The sequence below is a fragment of the Dendropsophus ebraccatus genome, chromosome 3, assembly GCF_027789765.1.
Source record: "Dendropsophus ebraccatus isolate aDenEbr1 chromosome 3, aDenEbr1.pat, whole genome shotgun sequence".
Taxonomy (NCBI): domain Eukaryota; kingdom Metazoa; phylum Chordata; class Amphibia; order Anura; family Hylidae; genus Dendropsophus; species Dendropsophus ebraccatus.
In genome coordinates, this window is record NC_091456.1 from 57,363,465 (window position 1) to 57,387,469 (window position 24,005).

General features: G+C 41.9%; 1 protein-coding gene across 4 annotated transcripts in view; it reads right to left on the bottom strand.

Moving 5' to 3' along the window:
* PCSK5 (proprotein convertase subtilisin/kexin type 5) overlaps positions 1-24,005 on the bottom strand; it is a 341,536-nt gene that overhangs the window by 29,138 nt on the left and 288,393 nt on the right. For all 4 annotated transcript variants that reach the window (XR_011362133.1, XR_011362134.1, XR_011362132.1 and 1 more), the window contains exons 23-30: positions 23,332-23,529; positions 20,365-20,433; positions 15,651-15,693; positions 14,709-14,851; positions 13,205-13,414; positions 4,244-4,327; positions 3,193-3,373; positions 752-969 (exon numbers count right to left, since the gene is read on the bottom strand). Coding sequence is in view for 1 of the 4 variants with exons in the window: in XM_069961823.1 (XP_069817924.1) it covers positions 752-969; positions 3,193-3,373; positions 4,244-4,327; positions 13,205-13,414; positions 14,709-14,851; positions 15,651-15,693; positions 20,365-20,433; positions 23,332-23,529 (1,146 nt within the window). In the remaining 3 variants the exon portion in view is untranslated. The remainder of the gene's footprint in view (positions 1-751; positions 970-3,192; positions 3,374-4,243; positions 4,328-13,204; positions 13,415-14,708; positions 14,852-15,650; positions 15,694-20,364; positions 20,434-23,331; positions 23,530-24,005) is intronic.

Consider the following 24,005-nt stretch of genomic DNA (forward strand, 5'->3'; position numbering starts at 1 on the left):
AACTAAGGGTGTTTTATGCTTATCGCTTGGTTGTCACGCCTTGTAAAAGTTGATAGAACATTAAGTTCACTAGCTTAGCACCTACTGCCAAGGTGCTTCCATTCTGACCGCTATCTCTGCCTAACGTACATTAACCCCTTCATCCTTGCGAGAGAGGTGTGAGCCACCCGGTTCTGTTTTAACTTCACTACTGCAGTATGTTTGTTTGAGCACTTCTCAATTTCATAGTACTACAATAAAGGTTAAGTTTTAAGCCTCCGGGCTACTTATAGGCACTAGGGGTCCCTTCTCCCCACAGTAGAAACAATATAAACGTAATTTAATCGTAATCATTTAGATGCTTATAAAATACACTACAATAGTTAGTATTCTCTCGGCATATGATTACCAGTGGCTGAAGAAGTTGGATACAGCTCTAAGGCAGCCTGGAAAACTTAGATACAGCTATAGGCTATGTTCACACAATGTAATTTTTATGAAAAGAACAGCCGTTGTTTTCCATTTACACAACGGACATTTTTTTAATTTAAAATTATTTGCATTGAAGTCAATGCCAACAGCAGCCGTTGTACGCACAATGTAGCGAATAGCGGCTGTTGTTTGTCCAGCGTCTGTACAAATGCCACCTGCCTCAGGTTCGGACGACCCCGAGCGTGCTCGAGGTTTACTAGTGCGAGGCTTCAATTGGTCTCAATTAATATATTATTCATATTTATCATATAACAGAGGACGCAGAATCCAGCTGGAGTACCTGTACAAGTTTCTTCATTCACACATGACAGGCAGTCAGGAGGACAGTGTCTGCAGATGCCGTTAACCTCTGTGAATTTGGCAGGGCAGGTACTCATACACGTGGCTTGCTGCAGTACTTTAGGAGCATGGCATGACAAGCAATAATCGGAAGATTTGTCACATGTTCTGCAGTTCTCATCACATTCTGTACATCCCTGTCCCTGGCCAAAGAAACCTCTGAGCCAAGTATAAGGTAAGAGAAAGCATTAAAATTACAATTGCTGATAAAAAAGAAAACAGGATTTATATATATATATATATATATATATATATATATATATATATATATATACAGATATAAACAACACTTTTTGTTACAGCCCTAAGGGAGAGTACAGCCGCTTGTCATAGACTGAACAGGCAGCAGTGTCCTATATAACAGGCTAAACATAGGGAATAACACCAATCACCCTGATTCCTGTAGATTGTGGTCCCTTAGTATACTTCAAGTACATAGTACACAGAACATCGCACCCGCAATGTGCCTATAGACTTTAATAGTCTATTTAGGAGTTAAGTCGCTGATGGACATCAAAATACCTTAATGAAAAAAGTATTCATTAATGTATTTTTGTCTACTATTAAACAGATATATAAGACAGACCAAACATAGACAGTAGCAGACTATATTTGGTCTATCTTATATGTCCGTTTAATAGTAGACTATGCAAAAAAGGTATACATTAATGAATACTTTTTTCATGAAGGTATTCTGATGTCCATCAGTGACATAACTCCTAAATATGATGCTAATGGTCTTCAGTAGTAAAGGGTCTGAGCCATTTATTAATACTAAGTGCTGTAGAGGACACTATGGTTGCTAGTCCCTACGGCCCTTAGGGACACCGGGGGGGGGGGCGGGGACATGAGGAGAACCAGAACTAATATATCATGGGGCAAAATGACCTTTTATAATACTGTTACCAACACATGCAGCCCTGTAATACTGTCTGCTGTATAAATACACACTGTACACTGTACTATACACTGTATGCTGTATGTATCAGTAGTGGATTATAATTGGGGGACCCATGGCCAGCAAAACACACTCATAGTTTCAGTGGAATATTGTCTCCTGAATATAGTTCTGTCATGATTCGCAAAAAAAAAATAAATTGCAGCTTTTTAAACACAATTTTGCACAAATCAGGGCATAAGTGCAGCCAGGAGACAATTTAGTAACATTAGAGAACATACTGAGGGACCTTATCATGTGACTATGATATCACCACAAGTCCTTTACAGTCTGCACTATGGAGGAGGAAGATTAAATCTAGTGCTGCCATAGTTACAGTGGGGTGGGGGACCCAAGCTTGGTGAAGAGCGCAGGGACGGTGGTAAAGTTAATCCGCCCCTGGTATGTATATACACACACACCTATAGCCTGTATGCTGTATGTATACACACAGACACACAGACACACAGACACACACACACCTATACACTGTATGCTGTATGTATACACACTGACACACACACACACCTATACACTGTATGCTGCATGTATACACAGAGACACACACACCTATACACTGTATGCTGTATGGACACACACACAGACACACACACACCTATACACTGTATGCTGTATGGACACACACACACCTATACACTGTATGATGTATGGATACACACAGACACACACACCTGTATGCTGTATGTATACACACAGACACACGCACACCTATACACTGTATGCTGTATGTATACACACAGACACAGACACACACACCTATACACTGTATGCTGTATGGACACACACACAGACACACACACACCTATACACTGTATGCTGTATGGACACACACACACACACACCTATACACTGTATGATGTATGGATACACACAGACACACACACCTGTATGCTGTATGTATACACACAGACACACACACACCTATACACTGTATGCTGTATGTATACACACAGACACACACACCTAGAGGCTATGTTCACACTACGTATATTTGAGGCTGTATAGCAACCAAAACAAAAAGTGGATTGAAAACACAGAAAGGATCTGTTCACATAATGTTGTAATTGAGTGGATGGCCGTCATTTAATGGCAAATATTTGCTGTTATTTTAAAACAACAGCTGTTGTATTGAAATAATGGTAGTTATTTACCGTTATATGGCGGCCATCCACTCAATTACAACATTGTGTGAACAGAGCCTTTCTGTGTTTTCAATCCACTCCTGGTTTTGGTTGCTATGAGGACCTGACATGAGGACCAAATACAGCCTCAAATATACATAGTGTGAACCCAGCCATACACTGTATGCTATATGTATATACACAGACTCACAAACACATCTGTATAGTGAACATGTGCACACATGAGCATTTAGCTATGCTCCTAGATGTTGGATGTGCAGCTAGCCAATGTGATGATCTTACTCTGGACACTTCTTGTAGCATCTCCCATCATGTAGAAAGTCATGGGTGCACTTGAGACATTCATCGTTTTCTGTGCACATTTCACAATCTTCTGTACATTTCTCACATCGCCTGTCCTTTGAATTGCTGAACGTTCCTTTAGGACATGAACTAATGCAATCTTCTTCATGAAGATATGTCCCTGTGAGAGCAGGAAAATGTTACAAAAGAAAAAAAATACTTAAAGCGAATGTCCCAGTTTGCTTTGTGTTTTTTTTTTTTTTACACTACCACCGGGATAAAACATCAGTGTTTTTTTATATCCGTAACCCTACATACATAGTGTTTCCTATATCAGATGTCTTTCTGCAATATATACATTTATAGGCTATGTTCACACTACGTAAAACTACGGCCGTAGTTTTGCGGTGTGTAACATAGCCTTATTTTCAATGGGATCCCGGCCGGAGCGTACACACATCGTATGCGCTCCGGCCGGGATCCCATGCGGTGCCGGAAAAAACTGACATGTCAGTTTTCTGTGGCCGGAATTCAGTGAATTCCGGCCGCAGAAAGACCTGTCAGTTCACACAGTGAAGCAAGCGGCTCCGGACGCTTGCTTCACTGTGGGCTATGGGAAGCTCTGATGCGGGCGCGCGCTGATGTGCCCGCATCAGAGCTCCGCGGCTCACGGGGTCACAGAACAGCCGGGTGTTCACGTTGTGTGAACATAGCCATAACATGCAGCAGGTTGGCTTCCTGGGGCAGCTATTTCCCTGTCCCTGTATCACTGAATAACCTTAGGACTTAGCATTTTTATTACTGATGTTTTAGGATCAGCTGTTTCCTCTTACTTCTAATAGCTAATAAAAGTAACATTTCCTACATTTTAGTCATACCATACCAAGATATTTTTTAAATAGCTAATACCCAGTGTGTCTCAACAACATGGGGCTGTAGTTTATGTACTTTATAACCTAGAGAAAATCAGATGTGCTAAGCCTTTATGATCAATAAATGTAAAAAAAAAAAGGATACAGAAATTTAATAAAATACACAATACACACCATACCTGAGTGACATGAAGTGCAAGTAATAGCCGAAATATTGCAGGTCAGACAGGTGTCATCACAGGGCAGGTATTTCTGTTTATATTCTGGAATAAGATATTAGTTATGAATGTATGAATAGCACAAATACAGAACAATATACATAAGTAGCAGTCTTGGATTATGTCAACAATTGACCTTGCTGCAATGTTATTAATATTCCTTCATATTTCTGAACTGTCAGACTGTAAGAACTTTGTATAGTAATGGTAATACGACCCAAATGCTTCATATCATAGCGAATGCAAGAATTTACTTAAATAGGACATTGAGGGGTTTTAGAAAAACTCAAAAATTAGCAGTGGATGAAATAATAAGACTTTTCTCAAATACATACGACTGACGACTTTCCCTCAGTGTTTCATGGAGATGGGTTTTACTTTCATTTTGGCAGCCAGACATCAAAATCTGGTGAGATTCTCATCTTCTCTGGGAGATACCAACTGCAAGGGGAGGAGCTGATTCTGTAAGGATCTGTAGCTGATCAGGAGCTGATTCTGTAAGGATCTGTAGCTGATCAGGAGCTGATTCTGTAAGGATCTGTAGCTGATCAGGAGCTGATTCTGTAAGGATCTGTAGCTGATCAGGAGCTGATTCTGTAAGGATCTGTAGCTGATCAGGAGCTGATTCTGTAAGGATCTGTAGCTGATCAGGAGCTGATTCTATAAGGATCTGTAGCTGATCAGGAGCTGATTCTGTAAGGATCTGTAGCTGATCAGGAGCTGATTCTGTAAGGATCTGTAGTTGATCGGAAGCTGATTCTGTAAGGATCTGTAGCTGATCAAGAGCTGATTCTGTAAGGATCTGTAGTTGATCGGAAGCTGATTCTGTAAGGATCTGTAGTTGGTCAGGAGCTGATTCTGTAAGGATCTGTAGCTGATCAGGAGCTGATTCTGTAAGGATCTGTAGCATTCTGGAAGGATCTGTAGCTGATCAGGAGCTGATTCTGTAAGGATCTGTAGCATTCTGGAAGGATCTGTAGCTGATCAGGAGCTGATTCTGTAAGGATCTGTAGCATTCTGGAAGGATCTGTAGCTGATCAGGAGCTGATTCTATATGGATCTGTAACTGATCAGGAGCTGATTCTATAAGGATCTGTAGCTGATCAGGAGCTGATTCTATAAGGATTTGTAGCTAATCAGGAGCTGATTCTATAAGGATTTGTAGCTGATCAGGAGCTAATTCTGTAAGGATCTGTAGCTGATCTGAAGGTGATTCTATAAGGATCTGTAGCTGATCTGGAGGTGATTCTATAAGGATCTGTAGTTGATCAGGAGCTGATTCTGTGAGGAATTCTTTAGTACTGCTGGGCCCTGTGTGTTTTTCAGCCCAGCAGTAATCTAGCTCCTTGTCAGTATAATGCTATCCAGCATGAAGTAATGCGAAACCACACTCAAACTGAGGACAGGAAAGGTATTGTTTCTTGAAGAATGCAGCCATGTTTTTAAAGGACTGGATAACCCCTTTAAGTACTCTACAAAGCCTTTCCATTCTAGACATCAAAATGTATCTACTAAATTTTTTATTATCAGTAAGTTGTACACCGTTGCTCAACACTCTGTATTTTATTTTTTGGGGTTAATACATACACCTTGTCATTACTTTGATGGACAGAATATTCTGCTACTTGTAAATGATCTTTTTATGTGTGTCCATTTTATTTTTTACCATACACAAACACAAAAAATTGAGAAAACAATAAGGCTATGTTAACAAAACATTTGGTTTTGGCCATATTTATGGACGGCTGTCATTTTGAGGCTGTAATTATCAAAATACAGCCATATTTTTGCCTAAAAATGACGGCCATACGAAAATATGGCCAAAAACAAACTTGTGAACATATCTTATATTACAAAAATTTGTCTGCACAATTACTTGACTGGACACTAGATGGCAGCACAAGGTCATATAAAGTACAAGTTTCATGCTCTAGTAGTATGTCAGTGTAAGTAGCTTCAGGTTTTTGATGCTGATACAGGAAATCTAATTTCTTACATTAATTATGATTTATAAGATTTATAAATCTGTAAAAAAAAAAAAAAAAAATTAAAACAAAATCAATGATTAATAATAGATGGCTAGATCAAGGTGTTAAATGGATATTTCCATCTTTCTCCCCATATCTCCATAGGATATGCCATAAAATATCTGATAGTGTAGATCCAGAGTATACAGAGTATCTACAGATACTCTGGAACTGTTAAAAGCTGCTAGCCATCACATTCAGTCGGGGACTAATCAGGTGGGTGGCTGGGATAATGGAAGGAAGCAAACTCACTTTTCTATAGCTTCCACAGAGGTGCATTGGAAATAACCTACTACTGTACTGCATCTCTAAGGCCTTATTCACACATCCTGCACACTTGTCTGTTATTGCAGATCCGCAATCACAGATCAACTTATTGCCAATTAAGTTCTATTGTACTATTTACATATTACGCTTTTTCACAGATCTGCAATCCATTCCTTGAAAAATAAGGACTTGTCCTATCGTGATTAGCCAATAGAACTATGGAATCCATGTTTTTCTTGGACATCGTGGGTGTCACCTCCATGTCCGTAAAAACATGAATCAAACCTAAGCAAAAAATAATTTTTTACCAGTTAAACATTTTTGCGGATGTAAACACAAACCATTTTTTACGGATCAATGTACCTACATGTGGACCTGATGTATCACTAACATGTGAATGAGGCCTAACTGGACTTAATAGTACAGTAAAAGTTATATTCCCATAACAGTTAGGGTAGATTAAGAAGATCTTTCATATATCAGGTAGCATGACTCATCTTGGAACATCTGACATGTCTGTGCCAAAGGGCATTGTCCTCTATCTCTGGCCTTATTTCAGTAAGGATCCCTATGGTTATAGATAATATTTTTATAGTTTCAGTAGTCATTCATGAGTTATCTGAATATTTTGATCCTATTAGGCATAGGGATAAGCATACTGAGGATGCAGGGGCTGGGAATGCTTTAGGGTGCGTTCACACGTACAGGATCCGCAACAGATCTGCAGCAGATTTGATGGTGCAGATTTGAATCTGCAGCAGATCCGCAGCAGACCCGCAACAGATTTGATGGCCCAGAATTGCTTTGCTTTGAATCTGTAACTTCAAATCTGCGCCATCAAATCTGCTGCAAATCCTGTACGTGTAAATGCACCCTAAGGCCATGTTTCCACTGCAAACATTTCGTAATAATCACAGCCGTTGTAACAACAGCCGTGATTACCATGGAACTTACGTAGTGGTACCTTCTAAGGAATAGTATACACTCTGGCCGAGATCCCTTGCAGCGCCACAAGAAACTGACAAGTCAGTTTCCTGCAGCCGCTATTTAATGAATAGTGGCCGCAGAAAACCTGTCAGTGCACACAATGGAGCGTGCGGCGCGGGCCGCATGCTCCATTGTGTGCAGCGGGGAATTCGGATGCAGGCACACACGGATGCGCCCGCATCCTAAGTCAGTGGCAGTAAAGATCATCTGGCCGGCATTACAGTACCGGACGGGATGATCTTCTCAGACACCAACCGTTCCGTGACCCGGCTGGGTCACGGAACGGCCAGTGTCTTACAAAGTGGCAACATAGCCTAAAAGTGTACCTGTCGCTATAACTTTCAAAATCTAAATCAGCGGGCGATGTGATATAAAGCAAGTTTGCAACATACATTCATTATTTTATTTTTTTTAATTATCATGGAAAACACAAGACTTCCTGTATTTAGATTCTTTTTTTTCCCAGTCTAAACACAGGAAGTCTTGTGTTTCCCAGGTCATCTGAGCGCTCTCACAGAGAGAAGGCAGTCATGAGATTGACCTATTAAGCCGTGACTCTCTGTACTGGCCGGGACTTCATGGGTTTAGTCTTTTTTTTTTCACAAGTATGAAAATCTGCCTTCAGGAGACTGGACCTGAATATGAGAAAGTTCAACTTTGTTTTACAGCATGATAACTAAAAAAATACAATAATAAATGTAAATTGCAAACTATATATCACATCTACTGTTGATTTAGACTTTGAAAGTTATAACAACAGTGACACTTTAATATACTATCCTGCTATACAGTAATGACATCTGGAATAGGTAACTGTGACCACTGCTATTATTTCAGTAAGCATAGTTCACACAATCTATATTAATACAGTTTCTTTTTGGGACTCCATCTTCTTAAGCGTCTCTGTGGTCTTCACAGTGCAATTGTCAAAGTGATGGAACGCTTTGTGTTTCATGTTGGGAAATTATAAAAACTATGCCTTGAGCAATAACAAAACAAAACAAAAAAAGACCTTTCAGTTTTTGGCTCTCCTGGCTGGACGAATGAAGGACGCTGTAATGTGAGGCTGCTGTATATTGTTTGAAGAGTCTGATGGAACCAGCTTTAAAAAGTAGCTTTATCAAAGTCATAGTAAAAATGTGCTAGCTGCATTGGGGATATGAGGGGGACAGACAAGTGGCTTTAATCCTCCAATTCACTTTCCGTTTTAGTTACAGGTAAAATACATATAGTTACTTACTGGTCATGCTTCAGTAATAATAATATAAAAAAAAGGCAGTCTGTGATGGAGAGAAGAGTGGAACAGGCAGTCCCCCAGTGACCATTAACAGCGGTGTATGTATATTTAATGGTGTGTACTGGTGGTCTAACACATGGTGACATGTTAGGCCCGCTCAACCAGTCAGTGGCAGAGACTGGACCCTGATCACCCCAGCCTGGAGTTCTCCTTTAAAGCTGTTTGGAAATTGCTCCCAAAGATGCACCAGACATTCAGAGGTACACTATTCTTTTTCTGATGCCTGATGCAAATTGATTTTTCCATTATGTCAAGCAAAGAGTGAGGTATCTAACATGATACCAATTGGAAGCATCTAAAGCCATGACATCATTTCCTGGCAATTTTCAAGGCACAGTAAACTTGTTGTATGTATAATGAATTCTGAGTTAGTTGATCTGTTTGTAAAAAATTATTGGAAAAATTGCTTGTGTCACATACAAAGTACTGTAGGACTACTTTTCAACCCAGGAAAAAAAAATTCAAAAGTCAGGGGTCGTCTTATATGTCAGGTGTCCTCTTACATGGCGGATGCTGAAAAACTTCGGAACCAGAATAGTGAATCTGCGGTTGCCACATACGGTGGGGAAAGCTCAAAAACGGTCACATCCCCACAGGCACATCCCCTGCGGCGACTGTATGAAGGGCAGAGAAAGCGGCAGGCGTCTGGAGTATGGAAAAAAGAAATACGGTAGAGTGGCGCTCCAAAAAAATTACCGCTTTCATCTGTCTGGCTCCCCCTTGTATCCTACCGGTATTACTGTACCTCCTTCTCTGCCTCTCAGATTTCACTGCTGTCTGATGTTTTTAATTATAATTTTTTGGGTGAGCATTGCAAGAGGGGTAGTCTTATACGGCGAGTATATACCCTTATATGCCCAGTTGTCTTATACACCGGAAAATACGGTAATTCATTGACAGATTTGTGAAATGCATTCAATTTAAAGAATTCTAACTCCTGTAGATCTGCAGATAAATGTGCAGTGCTGGGTTACAGCATAAGAGCACTATACAAAGATCATCTTATCACAGCTAGCCAAGATTGGGTTAAGCACGTTTTCTGTTCATAGAAACCAAGCTTCTAACAAATGGCAAAATGTCATCCCAAGAGGCGGCATTTCAGCTGGAAATGATAATTGTGATGGAACATAAGTTTTATAGATAGAACTGTATATAGGCTTTTAAGACCTTACAGGGCTCTCTGGGATCTGAAGCTTTGTGAAATATTGTTTTGTGAGCTGTATCTGCACAGATGGACACTTTTGTATGATCCATCTTATTGGTACATAACACAACTATGGTAGAGTGAAATGTTTTGGGTCTTCTCGACTATGTCCTTGTTAAAAGGTTTGTCCAGCGAAAATCTTTGTCTTTCAAATCAACTGTAGAGATGATCGAACAGCGCCGAAGTTCAGGTTCGTTCCGTGGGGAAGGTGGAATACCGCCTGGAAAACTGGTTTGGGTTCGTAAGAACCTGAACTTCGGCGCTGTTCGATCCTCTCTAATAAACTGGTGTCAGAAAGTTAATCTCAAGTGTTCCCATACTTATCAGCTACTAAATGTCCTGCAGGAAATTTTCAGTCTGACACAGTGCTCTCTGCTGACATCTCTGGCTGAGACAGGAACTGTCCAGAGCAGGAGAGGTTTTCTATGGGGATTCATATAAAACCGAGACAGAGTTCCTGTCTCAGCCAGAGATGTCAGTAGAGAGCACTGTGTCAGACTGGAAATAAAACAACATTTCCTGCAGGACATTTAGTAGCTAATAAGTATGGAAAGACCTGTTTAATAGAAGTAAATTACAAATCTATATAACTGTCTGATATCAGTTGATTTGAAAGAAAAAGATTTTCTTTCAAATATGTGTAGAGATGAGCGAACTTGCTGAAAGTTCAGTTTTGCACAAACCTGAACAATGGGCATTTGAATCCAGCTTCCCGGAGAAGGTGGTTACAGCCAAAGGACTGCCTAGAAAACAAGGATACAGCCTATCCAGGCAGTCTTCGGTCTGCATCAAACTTCTCCAGGAAGCAGGATTCAAATGCTGATGATTCGGGTCCATGCGAACTCGAACTTTTGACAACTTCACTCATCTCTACTTATGTGTAGACAGCCCTAGCTTCATTTGGTACACTTGGCATTGTTTAATCGTGGTATACTGTGTTTTTTGTGAGACATAGATGCACTCCTATTACATCACACAATTTAAAGTGCCTGCCCACTTCTGATGTTTACTTATTTTTCATGCGCACGCCAGAACAGAAGAGGGAGAAGAAGATTATTCAGTCACTATTTAATGGTAATAGTAGTTTTGCTTGTGTGGCAGTTTTATCTTGGCCTTATATTATATTATTGGCAATACTGGTCTTTGTATAGTGACTGACTATAATATATAGTACTGTATATGAGTTGCTGGTGTGATATTTCAACATTTGGGGCCATTTCAGCAAACCTTAAGTGGCCATACACCCATCTCTCCTATGCGGCCCCCGTCCTACCCACACACAGGAACTTTTGGCACAGCTGAGTGTTCCTGTATTCTGTATAGGGAGTGGAGGGTTAAAAGGCAGTGATGAGAGAATAAACAGTATTAACAAAGCAAAGTATTCTCTGGATCCAGCTTTTTCAGGCACCCAGAGCGGCACAGAGTTCAAAGGCAGACGTCTGTTAAAAGACAACTCCCACGGAAAAAAATTTTTTGGCTTATTTAACACACATTACAAAGTTATATAACTTTGTAATGTGGTTAAATAACCGGTCTGGCCCCCTTCCCCCACTTTCTGCACTGGCAGCCTTTTCTCTCCCATGGACCCGGAAGTGAGAGACATCGCTGGACGGCGGAAGCAGATGACAGTGAGGCGGACGGCGGCCGAATCGAGTGGCGATAGTCACCGGAGGGATGGTGAGTATGGTGTCTGTGTGTGTGTCTGTGTTTTTTTTTTTTTTGGGGGGGGGGGGGCCCACCGGAGTTGTCCTTTAACCCTTTTAATAGAGATGAAGAAAATTACAGTGTTAGCGAAGCGATTCGTTAGCTCGGTAGTCAGCTTAAAGGAGAAGTATTGTATTGCCCCTATATACACTTATTATGGGAAATGCTTATACAGTACTTTTTTCCCAGCACTTACAACTGCATCAAGGCTTCACTTCCTGGATAACATGGTGATGTCACGACCCGACTCCCAGAGCTGTGGCTGCTGGAGAGGATGATGGCAGAGGGATGCTCAGTGTACCCTCCAGTGCCCTGTGTCCCTCAGTGTCCCCCTGCCATCATCCTCTCCAGTAGCCATAGACCGCACAGCTCTGGGAGTCGGGTCGTTACATCACCATGTTATCCAGGAAGTGAAGCCTTGATGCAGTAGTAAGTGCAGGGAAAAAAAGCACTTTATAAGCATTTCCCATAATAAGTGTATATTGGGGATTTGTATAACTTTTGGGGAACAATACTATACTTTAATAAAAATTTGCGACGGACTTCTCCTTTAAAGGACAACTCCGGCGGGACCCCCCCCAAAAAAACAGACACCATACTCACCATCCCTCCGGTGACGATCGCCACTCAATTCGCCCGCCGTCCGCCTAACCGTCACCTGCGTCCGCCGTCCAGCGATGTCTCTCACTTCCGGGTCCATGGGAGAGAAAAGGCTGCCAGTGTGCTTGCGCACCGGCAGCCTTTTCATTGGCTGGAGTGCATCACATGGCTTCCAGCAAGCTCAGCCAATCAGGGCTGAGCAAGCTGGAAGCCATGTGATGCGCTCCAGCCAATGAAAAGGCTGCTGGTGCGCACATGCACCAGCAGCCTTTTCTCTCCAATTCACTTTCCATGAAGACGCCGAGGAGGAAGAAGACCCGGACCGCCCCCCCGTCTCTGACGTCATCGTCACCAGATGGTGCCCAGGAGAAGAGGACCGTGACGACCGTAATCGGTAATGTATACATTTTTTAACTTCCGGGGGTGGGGGGGGGGTCGGGGGTCGGAAAGTGGGGGAAGGGGGCCAGACCGTTTATTTAACCACATTTCAAAGTTATATAACTTTGTAATGTGTGTTAAATAAGCCAAAAACATTTTTCGTGGGAGTTGTCCTTTAAGAGCTCTGGCTGCAGCTTATCTCCACCTGAATAAAGGGGTCCGACATCATCTGTTTGTGATCAGCCAACAAATGTATGAATGCAGCTAAAATGAAATGAAACAAATGACAATAGGTATGGTACATGTAGACATGTAGCACCCTATCATTAGCATATTGAGAAGGTGGCAATACTAAATTTCCCCCCCCAAAAAAGATAATGGTGAGCGATTTTTTTACCATGGAGGGACAAAAGGTTGGAAAATGATAGAAATACTGTAGCATTCTCTTCTTGCCTTACCATTCCAATATGTTCCTGGAAGCCCCCTAACATTCAGCCCTGATGAATTCACACACTTGCCACTCTGAAACTGGAATTTGGCTTTGCAGGTGGTACATTCATCATAGTCCGGTCCAGTACATGCGTCACATGCTCTGTAACAGGAATCGCATTCTCTATCCACATCATCAGCATAATATCCGAGACCACAGTCAACGACACAAACCCCATCTGTGAAAATAAAAAAAGATAAAAACTTTCAGTAACCCGGCACACAGGCATATGTCACATGTCAACCTTAATACAAGTTATCTGATCGCAAGCAAAAGCTTATTTGTTCTAAGAGGACATTGTATCATTGTCTTATGATTGGACATAGTACTTGGGTATCACAGTGGCTTAGGCTAATTTTATACAGACAGATGTCAGCCCCATACGAGTGATGATCCGCTCTGGAGCACCGTTAGAAGCACTCCTGCGTCATCCATCCATGATAATCAATGGACGGGGTGGGCTGGATGACACAGCAGTGCTCCTAACAGTGCTCCGAAGTGGACTTTACCCCGACTAACAGCATGTGAATGCCGCAGAGGAGGAAGGTAAGACACATACCATCCTCCTCAACGTCCCCAGAGCTATAGGGGAGCTATTTTGCTGATAGTTTCCCTTTAACTAGGAATAGATCAATATTTTCTCTTGTAAAAACATTTTTCTATGGTGTATTTTCACAATTGTTGTTAAATAGTAAAGGCATAGCATGGTCAAGAAACATTTTGAGGCCATGTTCACACACTGTCTTCTTTAGTTCAAAAAGCGGCCATTATTTTCAGTTTTTATTGATTTCAATTGAAGTCTATGGAAACAACAGCTGTTAGTTCACACAGTGCATAGAATAATGGCCCTTGTTCGTGGCAGTCATCAAATTAATGTTTAGCACATTTATTGGCGGCTGTTATTTAGCGAACAACAGCCATTATTTAAGTTGTTCACACAAAGATTATTATTTTTATTTATTTATTTATTTTGGGGGGGTCATCCTTTTATTGTCTTTTCGATAGAATTTAGTGGGTTTATAAAAGCACACCAGAAGGTTATTAAACACGGCCATCATTCAATCTAATGTACCAAGGGCCGTCATTGCCAAAGTATGTTAAATAACGGCCATTATTCGGTACTCAAAATAACGGCTGTTGAAAGTTGTTTTGTAAGCTTAGCTGAAAGGAGTTTTCCAAGATATAACTTATATGGCACATGTACTGTATCTAACTGTATTCTGATGAGTGGTGAGAATCAGACCCTTTTTTGTACCGTCAGAAAAAACATACAGGGAGGGGGTTGTGTTTGGGGCAAGACCATGCCTTGGGGCTCGTGCGCCAAAACTTTTTACATCCTAGCAAAGCTCCTGCCACCATGTTCGATGGTGCTGCATACATATGGTGACGATTATACGCAATCGAGCATTATTCATAAAGAATTTGGGTTTTTAGGATGTTTATGTGCTAAATGGTGATGGGGCTCAAGTTACCTTTGAGATAGAAGCCTTCCTCACAAGATATGCACTCCTCTTCAGTACAGGTGAGGCATGAAGGTTCACAAGGGAAGCATCTCATTACGGCGTCTCTGCTGTATGTGTTATCTGGACAGACTACGTAGCAGAAATCCTCAAACCTGCATAGAAACATAATGGGGGTTCAACAACGTGACAAAAAGCAGGTTACAAATATAGAGCAATGACACTTGACTTCTTCCATTTTTCAAGGGTGCGTTCACACGTACAGGATCTGCAGCAGATTTGATGGCCCAGAATTGATTTGCTTTAAATCTGCAGCTTCAAAACTGCGCCATCAAATCTGCTGCAGATCTGCTGCAGATCCTGTACGTGTGAACGCACCCTAAACCCTATTTCCCACAGGCAGGTGGATACAGACAGAACATTCAGCTTATTGAATAATTAGACATTAGGTGGGTTGAAGCTGAAGCACTTGGGACCAGGGAGAAAGCAGAGCTCAAGAGAACACTGGGAACATGGACAGGTAATGTAAACTGTTTGGGCAAGGGCTGCATGGACATCGCTAAGGATGTCCATGCAGCCCTTGCTAAACAATTATTGGGCCATGTAATAGGCCCAGTAAACGAGCGCCAATCTAGCAGGTCGGTGCTAGTTTACAATATTGATTGGGCTACCATCAGTCAGCGTAATAGCACCCTTAGATGTAAGGTGTAATACCATGCACAACCCATGGATAAGAGGGGCGCTGTTTCTTGAAAACTTATGTATGACTGCTTTATAGGGAACCTGTAACCATTGTCAAGCTGCCAGCACCACTCCTGTGTATGGTGATATATGATTCACTCATGGTTTGGGCAGCATTAAATTGATGCCAGGTTGTTGCTATCCTCATACAACAGTTTAGCAATATAGCATTGATCTTTGTCGTAACTACACAATTACAAACAGTAAACTTACATATAGTAACTGGCAAAGCAGGAGGAACACAGGTCAGGATCATCTAGAATAACAAGAGATACATTACAATATGTGTGAAGATTTGTTACTTGTCTGGCTGCCGTTAATGCGAAGAGTGTTCCGTCACTTGCCAGGTAAATACCAGGGAATGAATTGAGATTAATGGCGATGCATTATTATTCCATTCTAGCACACTCATAGTAGTTAAACAAAATTATTTTAAAAAAATTGTAAATTGGATGTGTAGGACAGGTGAAGGCCAATGCCCCATGCATACTGTGTAAAATAAATGAAGGCAGCATAGTCTATCTGCTCTCTGCTGAGGTCTCGAGACATGGACCAAATTAAAATGATTTACCTATGATTGTTATGGCTCGGAGCCCTACCTATAAATGTCATGTTATCAATCAAAGGTGATTCATGCACAGAGGTTAAAGACGGCAGTAAACGGGCTGACACCGACTTTATCTGTATGCAGCTTATTCAGTGCTAAAATATCAGGCATGTACAGCACTTCAAATAGAGAGCCTGGTCTGCAAGTGTCATCCTGTCAGGAGGGTCTTCATTAAATAAATGACCTTATTAATCCAAGCCAAATAACTGGAATAACAGGAAAATGCTTCAGAGAACTATGGAGCTAAAGGCAACCAAGATCATAGGAATGATATAAAACATCTCTTCCAAAGGTTAATAGGGGGTCAGATGCAAATATAAAAAAAATTCAAGACTGATATTTGAAGGGAACTGGTCACGTCTCTGGTGCTCTGTAAACTTCTTTAAGCACCTTGTAGCTGCTGGTAACAGACATTGTGTCCTGTAGTCTGCGGCTGGGCGGCATTTTCGAAATACAGGTCTTTAAACTTTGCTCCTGACACTCAGTGAGTAGGCATGGGGGTGGAATCCTGTACCCCTTCCAGCCACTCACGCTTGATCGGCATCCTGAGCACTGGGCTTTTCATTAAAGGAGAACTCCAGCGGAAAAAAATCCAGTGCAGGCAGGGGGTGAGGGTAAATAATGAAGAATGTATACTTACCCATCCCCGTACCCTCCACAGTGCAGTGCCAACAGGTCACTGACAGCCACCAGACAGAATTTTCTCCCAGCTTTCTGGTATGTTTTGACCAAAGAAAAGTACTTGCTTAGCCAATTAGTGACTGCAACAATGTACCACCCTGGACACTGAATGGCTGAGTAGGTAAGCCATCAGCCAGGTCATGACGTTGCAGGTGCATGAACTTCGGGAGGCCGTGATCAGTGATGCAGCGCTAAGGGGTACGGGGGTGGGTAAAGTATAGATTCTTTATCACTGTACTGTATGGAACTGGATCCCTTTGTATAATCAGCAACACGCAGAGCTTGGGTGAAGTTACTGACTATGCAAAGGAGCGACTATACAGTACAGTGCGGTGTAGCGGGGCTGAGGCCCAGGAAATCCAAAGTTTTGCCTCCTTCACACTATTTACTGCTAATTTTTGGAATAAAGAGTTATTTGTATAACTGTTGGTTAAACATTAAGATGAGCGAATAGTGAAATATTCAATTATTTGAAATTCGAATAGCTCCCAATATACATATAACGAAAATCGAATCCCATTATAGTCTATGGGAGAAAAATACTTGGGACCTGGAAATCAATTTTCGACCACTAGGAGGTCACAAAGTACACAATGAAACCTCAGGAAATGATGCCAACACCTCTGGAATGCATATGGAACAGCAGGGTGCATCCCTGGCTGCATCCAATACTAGTGATGAGCGAACATCCCAATTTTCGGTTCGGATCCCGAACACAAACAAACAAAAAAATGTTTGTGATCGGTTCGTATTCGTGTACTCCGAACATTTACGAACAAATTATGAATGTAAAGTAGAAGCGTATGTTTCTGTCTAGCGGTACGCACTTGCGTACGTATCAGTAGTAGCAAGATTACAGATATTATCCTGCAATCACAGTATACAGCCATATATCAGACATATAATTGTTTTTTACAATAATTAAATGAAAGAGCTGTTCAACTCCTTTACTGGACACAGACTGCGCAAATCAGTAGTAGCAACAGGTATTATCCCGCAATCAAAGTATACAGCCATATACACTATTAGTAGATGTCTGAACACACTGCCTGTCTCACAACAGCTTCTGAATATATGGTTTTTATACTTTTAGCCATAACAAGGGCTTTTGAGGGTCCCTTCCTACCTAACTTCACCTAAAAGCTTTCTCTCCCTGGTGAACAGTCTGTCCCTCTCTAGCTCCAACCAGCAAGTAAAAGTCCTGCCTATTCCTAGTGCCTGTCCCTCCCCCCTGCAGCTATTCGATCAAATACTATTCGCTCATCACCAGGGCCGGCGTCAGCACCCGGCTTCCTTGGGCAAGTGCCAGGGCCCACAGCCCCTTAAGGGGCCCCCCGGCATTTGCCCACCCCCGGAATAATTAGCCACCGGAACAGTGGTGTTGCTAGGCATGATTCTGCCTAACCCCAAAAGTTATTTGTCCCTGCCACCCGCCGAAATAACAGCGGCAGTGAGCTCTGATCCCTGGCCAACTTAGATTGCCCGCCCTCACGTAACACTCAGACGCTGCTTCAGTGACGTCACCCGTCACTTGTGCATCTGATGTGCTCTGTGGTGTGTGTGTGTGTTGTGTGTGGTGTGTGTGTGTGTGTTCTGAACTGACGTGATCAGCAGTGCATTATATACTTATCATCCCTCCCGTCTGGGCGTGCACATCTCTCTCCATTTTGTGCAGGTGATTAGCAGTGTATTACACACCCATCTTCCACCTGAGTGTATAGACCTCTCTCCACTCCATGTAGGCGATCAGCAGTGCATTATATACTTATTATGTGTAGGTGATCAGCAGTGCATTATATACTTATTATGTGTAGGTGATCAGCAGTGCATTATATACTTATTATGTGTAGGTGATCAGCAGTGCATTATATACTTATTATGTGTAGGTGATCAGCAGTGAACCATATACCCATTATCCCCCCTGTATGAGTGTGTACATCTCTCCATTCAGTGTAGGTGACCAGCAGCGTATTATACACCTACCATCCTCCTGTATGAGTGTATACACATCTCTTCACTCTGTGCAGGCAAACAGCAGCGTACTACTTACCTACCATCCCTCCTGTATCAGTGTGCATACATCTCTCCACTCTGTGCAGGCGACCAGCAGCGTACTACTTACCTACCATCCCTCCTGTATCAGTGTGCATACATCTCTCCACTCCGTGCAGGCGACCAGCAGCGTACCACTTACCTACCATCCCTCCTGTATCAGTGTGCATGCATCTCTCCACTCTGTGCAGGCGACCAGCAATGTACCACTTACCTACCATCCTCCTGTATGAGTGTGCATACATCTCTCCACTCTGTGCAGGCGACCAGCAGCGTACTACTTACCTACCATCCTCCTGTATGAGTGTATACACATCTCTCCACTCTGTGCAGGTGACCAGCAGCGTACTACTTACCTACCATCCCTCCTGTATCAGTGTGCATACATCTCTCCACTCTGTGCAGGCGACCAGCAGTGTACCACTTACCTACCATCCTCCTGTATGAGTGTACATACATCTCTCCACTCTGTGCAGGCGACCAGCAGTGTACTACTTACCTACCATCCTCCTGTATGAGTGTATACACATCTCTCCACTCTGTGCAGGTGACCAGCAGCGTACTACTTACCTACCATCCCTCCTGTATCAGTGTGCATACATCTCTCCACTCTGTGCAGGCTTCCAGCAGTGCACCATATACCTAATACATACCCATACAGGAGGACAACAAGCATACAATACACCGCCGATCACCCACACCCACACGGGGGACAACAAGCACACAACACACTGCTGATCACCCACACAGAATGGAGGGACAGAGGCCCTCTAACAATGATGCCACATACTTTGCTATACAAAGGGGCCCGCTGAGGCCCTGTTGACCAAGGGCCCACAAAAACCTAGAGCCGACCCTGCTCATCACTATTAAACATGCCTTCAGGTAACCACTGTCTCTCTAACTCTATGTTTATATCCATGAGAAGAGATTAATAAGTCATATCCATACACTACCGGCAGCGGCTTATCCCTTGCTGGAACAAACGAGTGGACTGAAGTCCTAGTATGCCAGATCTCCTCTCCAACCATTTCTGCCATTAGGCAATTATGTTGATCTAATCATATAACCTGCTTTAAGAATGGCATAATCTAAGTTTAACTTCATATTGACGAAACAACCAATCAAATAATGCTCTTTGATGGTAAGCACTGGAAAAACCACGATCCCTATCAATTGTATTCCCCTATGTAAAAACAGTTTGTTTAGTATACATAACTTTTTCCCAGACAGGCTACTTCCAGCCTGCACACAGTAAAGCCGTGAGTTACAGAGAGCGCAGAGCCAGGAGTGCAGTTTGTAAGCTGGAATGAAGGTGAATCAGGCTGCGGAGTTCTCTCTGGAGCCATCTTGCATATTTCATAACGCCACTGTTGTGTGACTAGAGAAGCAATACATAGCTCTGTTAATGAAATACCCTTTCCTTTGCCAGCTAGATTTGGAATATAGATGGGATGTTTTTATTTAAAGGGGTTCTGCACTTCAGTTAAATTTTTTCTTTGACATTTATCTGCCTTCAGAATATGTCTTTAGGGTATCGGCAATGCTACATTCTATAGTATTGCTTCATTTCTAATAGGAACCTACCTGCAGAACATTGTTTGCATCCCACTGCACAAGGCACGCATGCTTCGCTGTCTGGATCTTCTACTTCTCCTGCACAACAAAAATGTTGAGCACATATTGTAAGGTGTCAGAGTTTGATAAAATAGCAGAATAGCAGTTTGTAATGCAGTACTTACTGTCGCCATGATATAGTTTGTGGACTATACATAGCCCTTATACTAAATCCACCTTCAACTCTACCCTTCTAAACTCACAATTCACTCTTAAATTACTGCTTAAATTTGATATATTTGTTATGGGAGACTACCGGTTAATAGACCACAGCTCACTGAGGGACCAATTATATGGAGGAGCTGTCAGCTTGTGGAGAAAGACAAAGAGGGACAATGAGGCCCACCAGAGCCGTATAGTATATATTCTTTCACACCTCAGTGTTGGATCACAGCTTACTGTTCATAGTAGTACTCTATAATGTCCACCATGCTGATGCTACTGAGGGTTTGCTATAGAGATATAGAGTGTGTGGGGGACATCATAGAGGATAGTCTCCACCACTAGGTCTGGGACAACTGAAAATTAGAGATGAAGACTGCAGAAAAGAAATTAAGGGAAAAATGCTATGTACATAATATATAATGGCCAGAAATAGAAATTTCACTAAAGAACAACAGCAAAAAAGTCCAGTGCAAAATTCTAAAGAAAGATGCTCTATGACTGTTAATATAGTGAATGCAGGTATTTCTAAAAACAGACATGTCAGGAGCTGGTTTTCACTTGGATGTACTATTCTGGTCTGATGTTCCTTTTTAATGTTGTACATATACAGTATTTTAGACCAAGACATAATAAGTATGACACTACCCCCCCCCCCCCCGCCTTACTCTGCTCTTTAGAGATTGTGGTTTTGTGAGTTGTGTTGTGAGTGTTATATGAGCACTAAAATGCTCGACTCGACTAACAACCCCAATTGAAATCAATGGGAGACTTGAGCAGTTTACCAGGTGCCCCTGCTCAACAGAGCGGAGGGTGTCTGGTTAACGTATTGCATTATCTTATTCTAAACTTTGTACATTTTGTCTTTTAAAGGGATGTTTAAATGAAATATATAAAAATTAGAAACCTATTGCATTTTTTACTGCTAATTTGTGTATATTTCGTTTAAAGCGACTCTGTACCCACAATCTGTCCCCCCCAAACCACTTGTACCTTCGGATAGCTGCTTTTAATCCAAGATCTGTCCTTGGGTCCGTTCGGCAGGTTATGCAGTTATTGTATTAAAAACGACTTTTAATCCTGTAGTGCTGTGTCTAACAGCTGGGGCTTATGGTGCGTTTACACAGACAGATTATCTGACAGATTTTTGAAGCCAAAACCAGGAACAGACTATAAACAGAGAACAGGTCATAAAGGAAAGACTGAGATGTCTTCTCTTTTCAAATCCATTTCTGGCTTTGGCTTCCAAAATCTGTCAGATAAATCTGTGTAAACGCACCATTACATTTGTATATGTATTAGGCTGGCACCACCTCTCTGTCCTTCCTCCCCACCCTCCTCATCATTAGGAATGCTCCAGGCAGATTGCTTCCTATTCCCCACCTGTGTGTATAATGAACATGGGCTGGATCGTTAATACACCTGTGCAAAGCTCAAACAGCAGTTAATGTTCCTGGATCATTCCTAATGCTGAGGAGAGTGGAGAGGAAGGACAGAGAGGTGGTGCCAGCCTAATTCATATACAAATGTAAGCCCCGGCCCTTAGACACATCGCTGCCGGATTAAAAGTTGTTTTTAGGACAATATCTGCATCCCCTGCCGAACGGACCCCGGGACAGATCTTGGATTAAAAGCAGCTATCTGAAGGTACAAGTGGTTTTGGGGGGGGGGGGTCAGATTGTGGGTACAGAGTCACTTTAAACATCCCTTCAAGGGACAAAATATACAAAAAAATAGAATGAAAGCTTCTAATGTGTCTTGATATGCAGTGTACAGTAAAGGTATCCATTATCCAAGTAGAAGGGTGTCATGTTGGCCCCCATTTCATTATTAAAGGATTACAATTAAAAAATGTACTGTATACTGGGTGGTATCCATCATAGGTATCCCTCAGAGATACATGTTGTGGATTCCCCCTGACATACACCATGGTTGGACATTGCAATACACAATGGGGGAGATTTGTCAAACATGGTGTAAAGTGAAACTGGCTCAGTCGCCCCTAGCAACCAATCAGATTACACCTTTCATTCCTCACAGACTATTTGGAAAATGAAAGAGGAAATCTAATTGGTTGCTATGAAATTGAGTGGATGGCGCCATATAACGGTAAATAACTTCCATTATTTCAATACAACAGCCATTGTTTTAAAATAACAGCACATATTTGCCATTAAATGACGGCCATCCACTGAATTACAACATTGTGGGAACAGAGCATTTCTGTGTTTTCAATCCACTCCTTGTTTTGGTTGCTATACAGCCTCAAACATACAGCCTCAAATATACGTAGTGTGAACATAGCCTTAGGCTATGTTGATTGGACATTTTGAGAATTATGGTGCGTTTACACAGACAGATTTATCTGATGGATCTTTGAAGCCAAAGCCAGGAACAGACTATAAAATCCATTCCTGGCTTTGGCTTAATAAATCTGTCAGATAAATCTGTCTGTGTAAACGCACCATTAGTTTCATCAGTAATAAGCCCTCTTAAAATATAATCACCTGGAGGATCAGCTGAAATAATGGAAGTTATTTACCGTTATATGGCGGCCATCCACTTAATTTCAACATTGTGTGGACAGAGCCTTTCTGTGTGTTCAATCCACTCCTGGTTTTGGTTGCTATGAGGACCTGACATGAGGACCAAATACAGCCTCAGATATACATAGTGTGAACCCAGCCTTAGGGAATTTGTCTGGAATTAGTTTACAGGGTGTTTAGTTTTATCAGCAGGCAGCTGGAGTTCATAGGTGCAAGCCGTACTACAAACCTTCAGGACAGTCCAGCTCTCGGCAGACACCATCCACAGAATAGTAGCCCTCCACACATTTGTCACATTGCTTGCTGCTCTTGCAGGATTGACAGTTTTCAGGACACGGCACACATCTGTTATCTTCAATGTAATATGTCTGTGGGCAGCTTTCTCTGCATTCTCCTTCATACAGATAGCGCATTCTCCCAGTTTTATCTTTGGAAAGGATAAAAAAAAGCACATTATTTTAAGACAAATGCATCAAGAAAATGTCTGGGGCAGTTCACTATTGAAGGGGATGAAAGCAAATAATGCAAAAAAAAAATATATATATATTTAAACCCATCTTTAAAGCTATTATTTCATCAAAGAATGGGAGATGTATCACCTGTATTTCCAAATGACAAATCTGTAAACAATGCCCTGATCTTGAGATGGTGAAACATGTTGATTGAACATTTTGAGAATTATGGTGCGTTTACACAGACAGATTTATCTGGCGGATCTTTGAAGCCAAAGCCAGGAACAGACTATAAAATCCATTCCTGGCTTTGGCTTAATAAATCTGTCAGATAAATCTGTCTGTGTAAACGCACCATTAGTTTCATCAGTAATAAGCCTCTTAAAATATAATCACCTGGAGGATCAGCTGATCACCCTAGATCCAGCTCCACCAGTTGATTTTCCTGTGG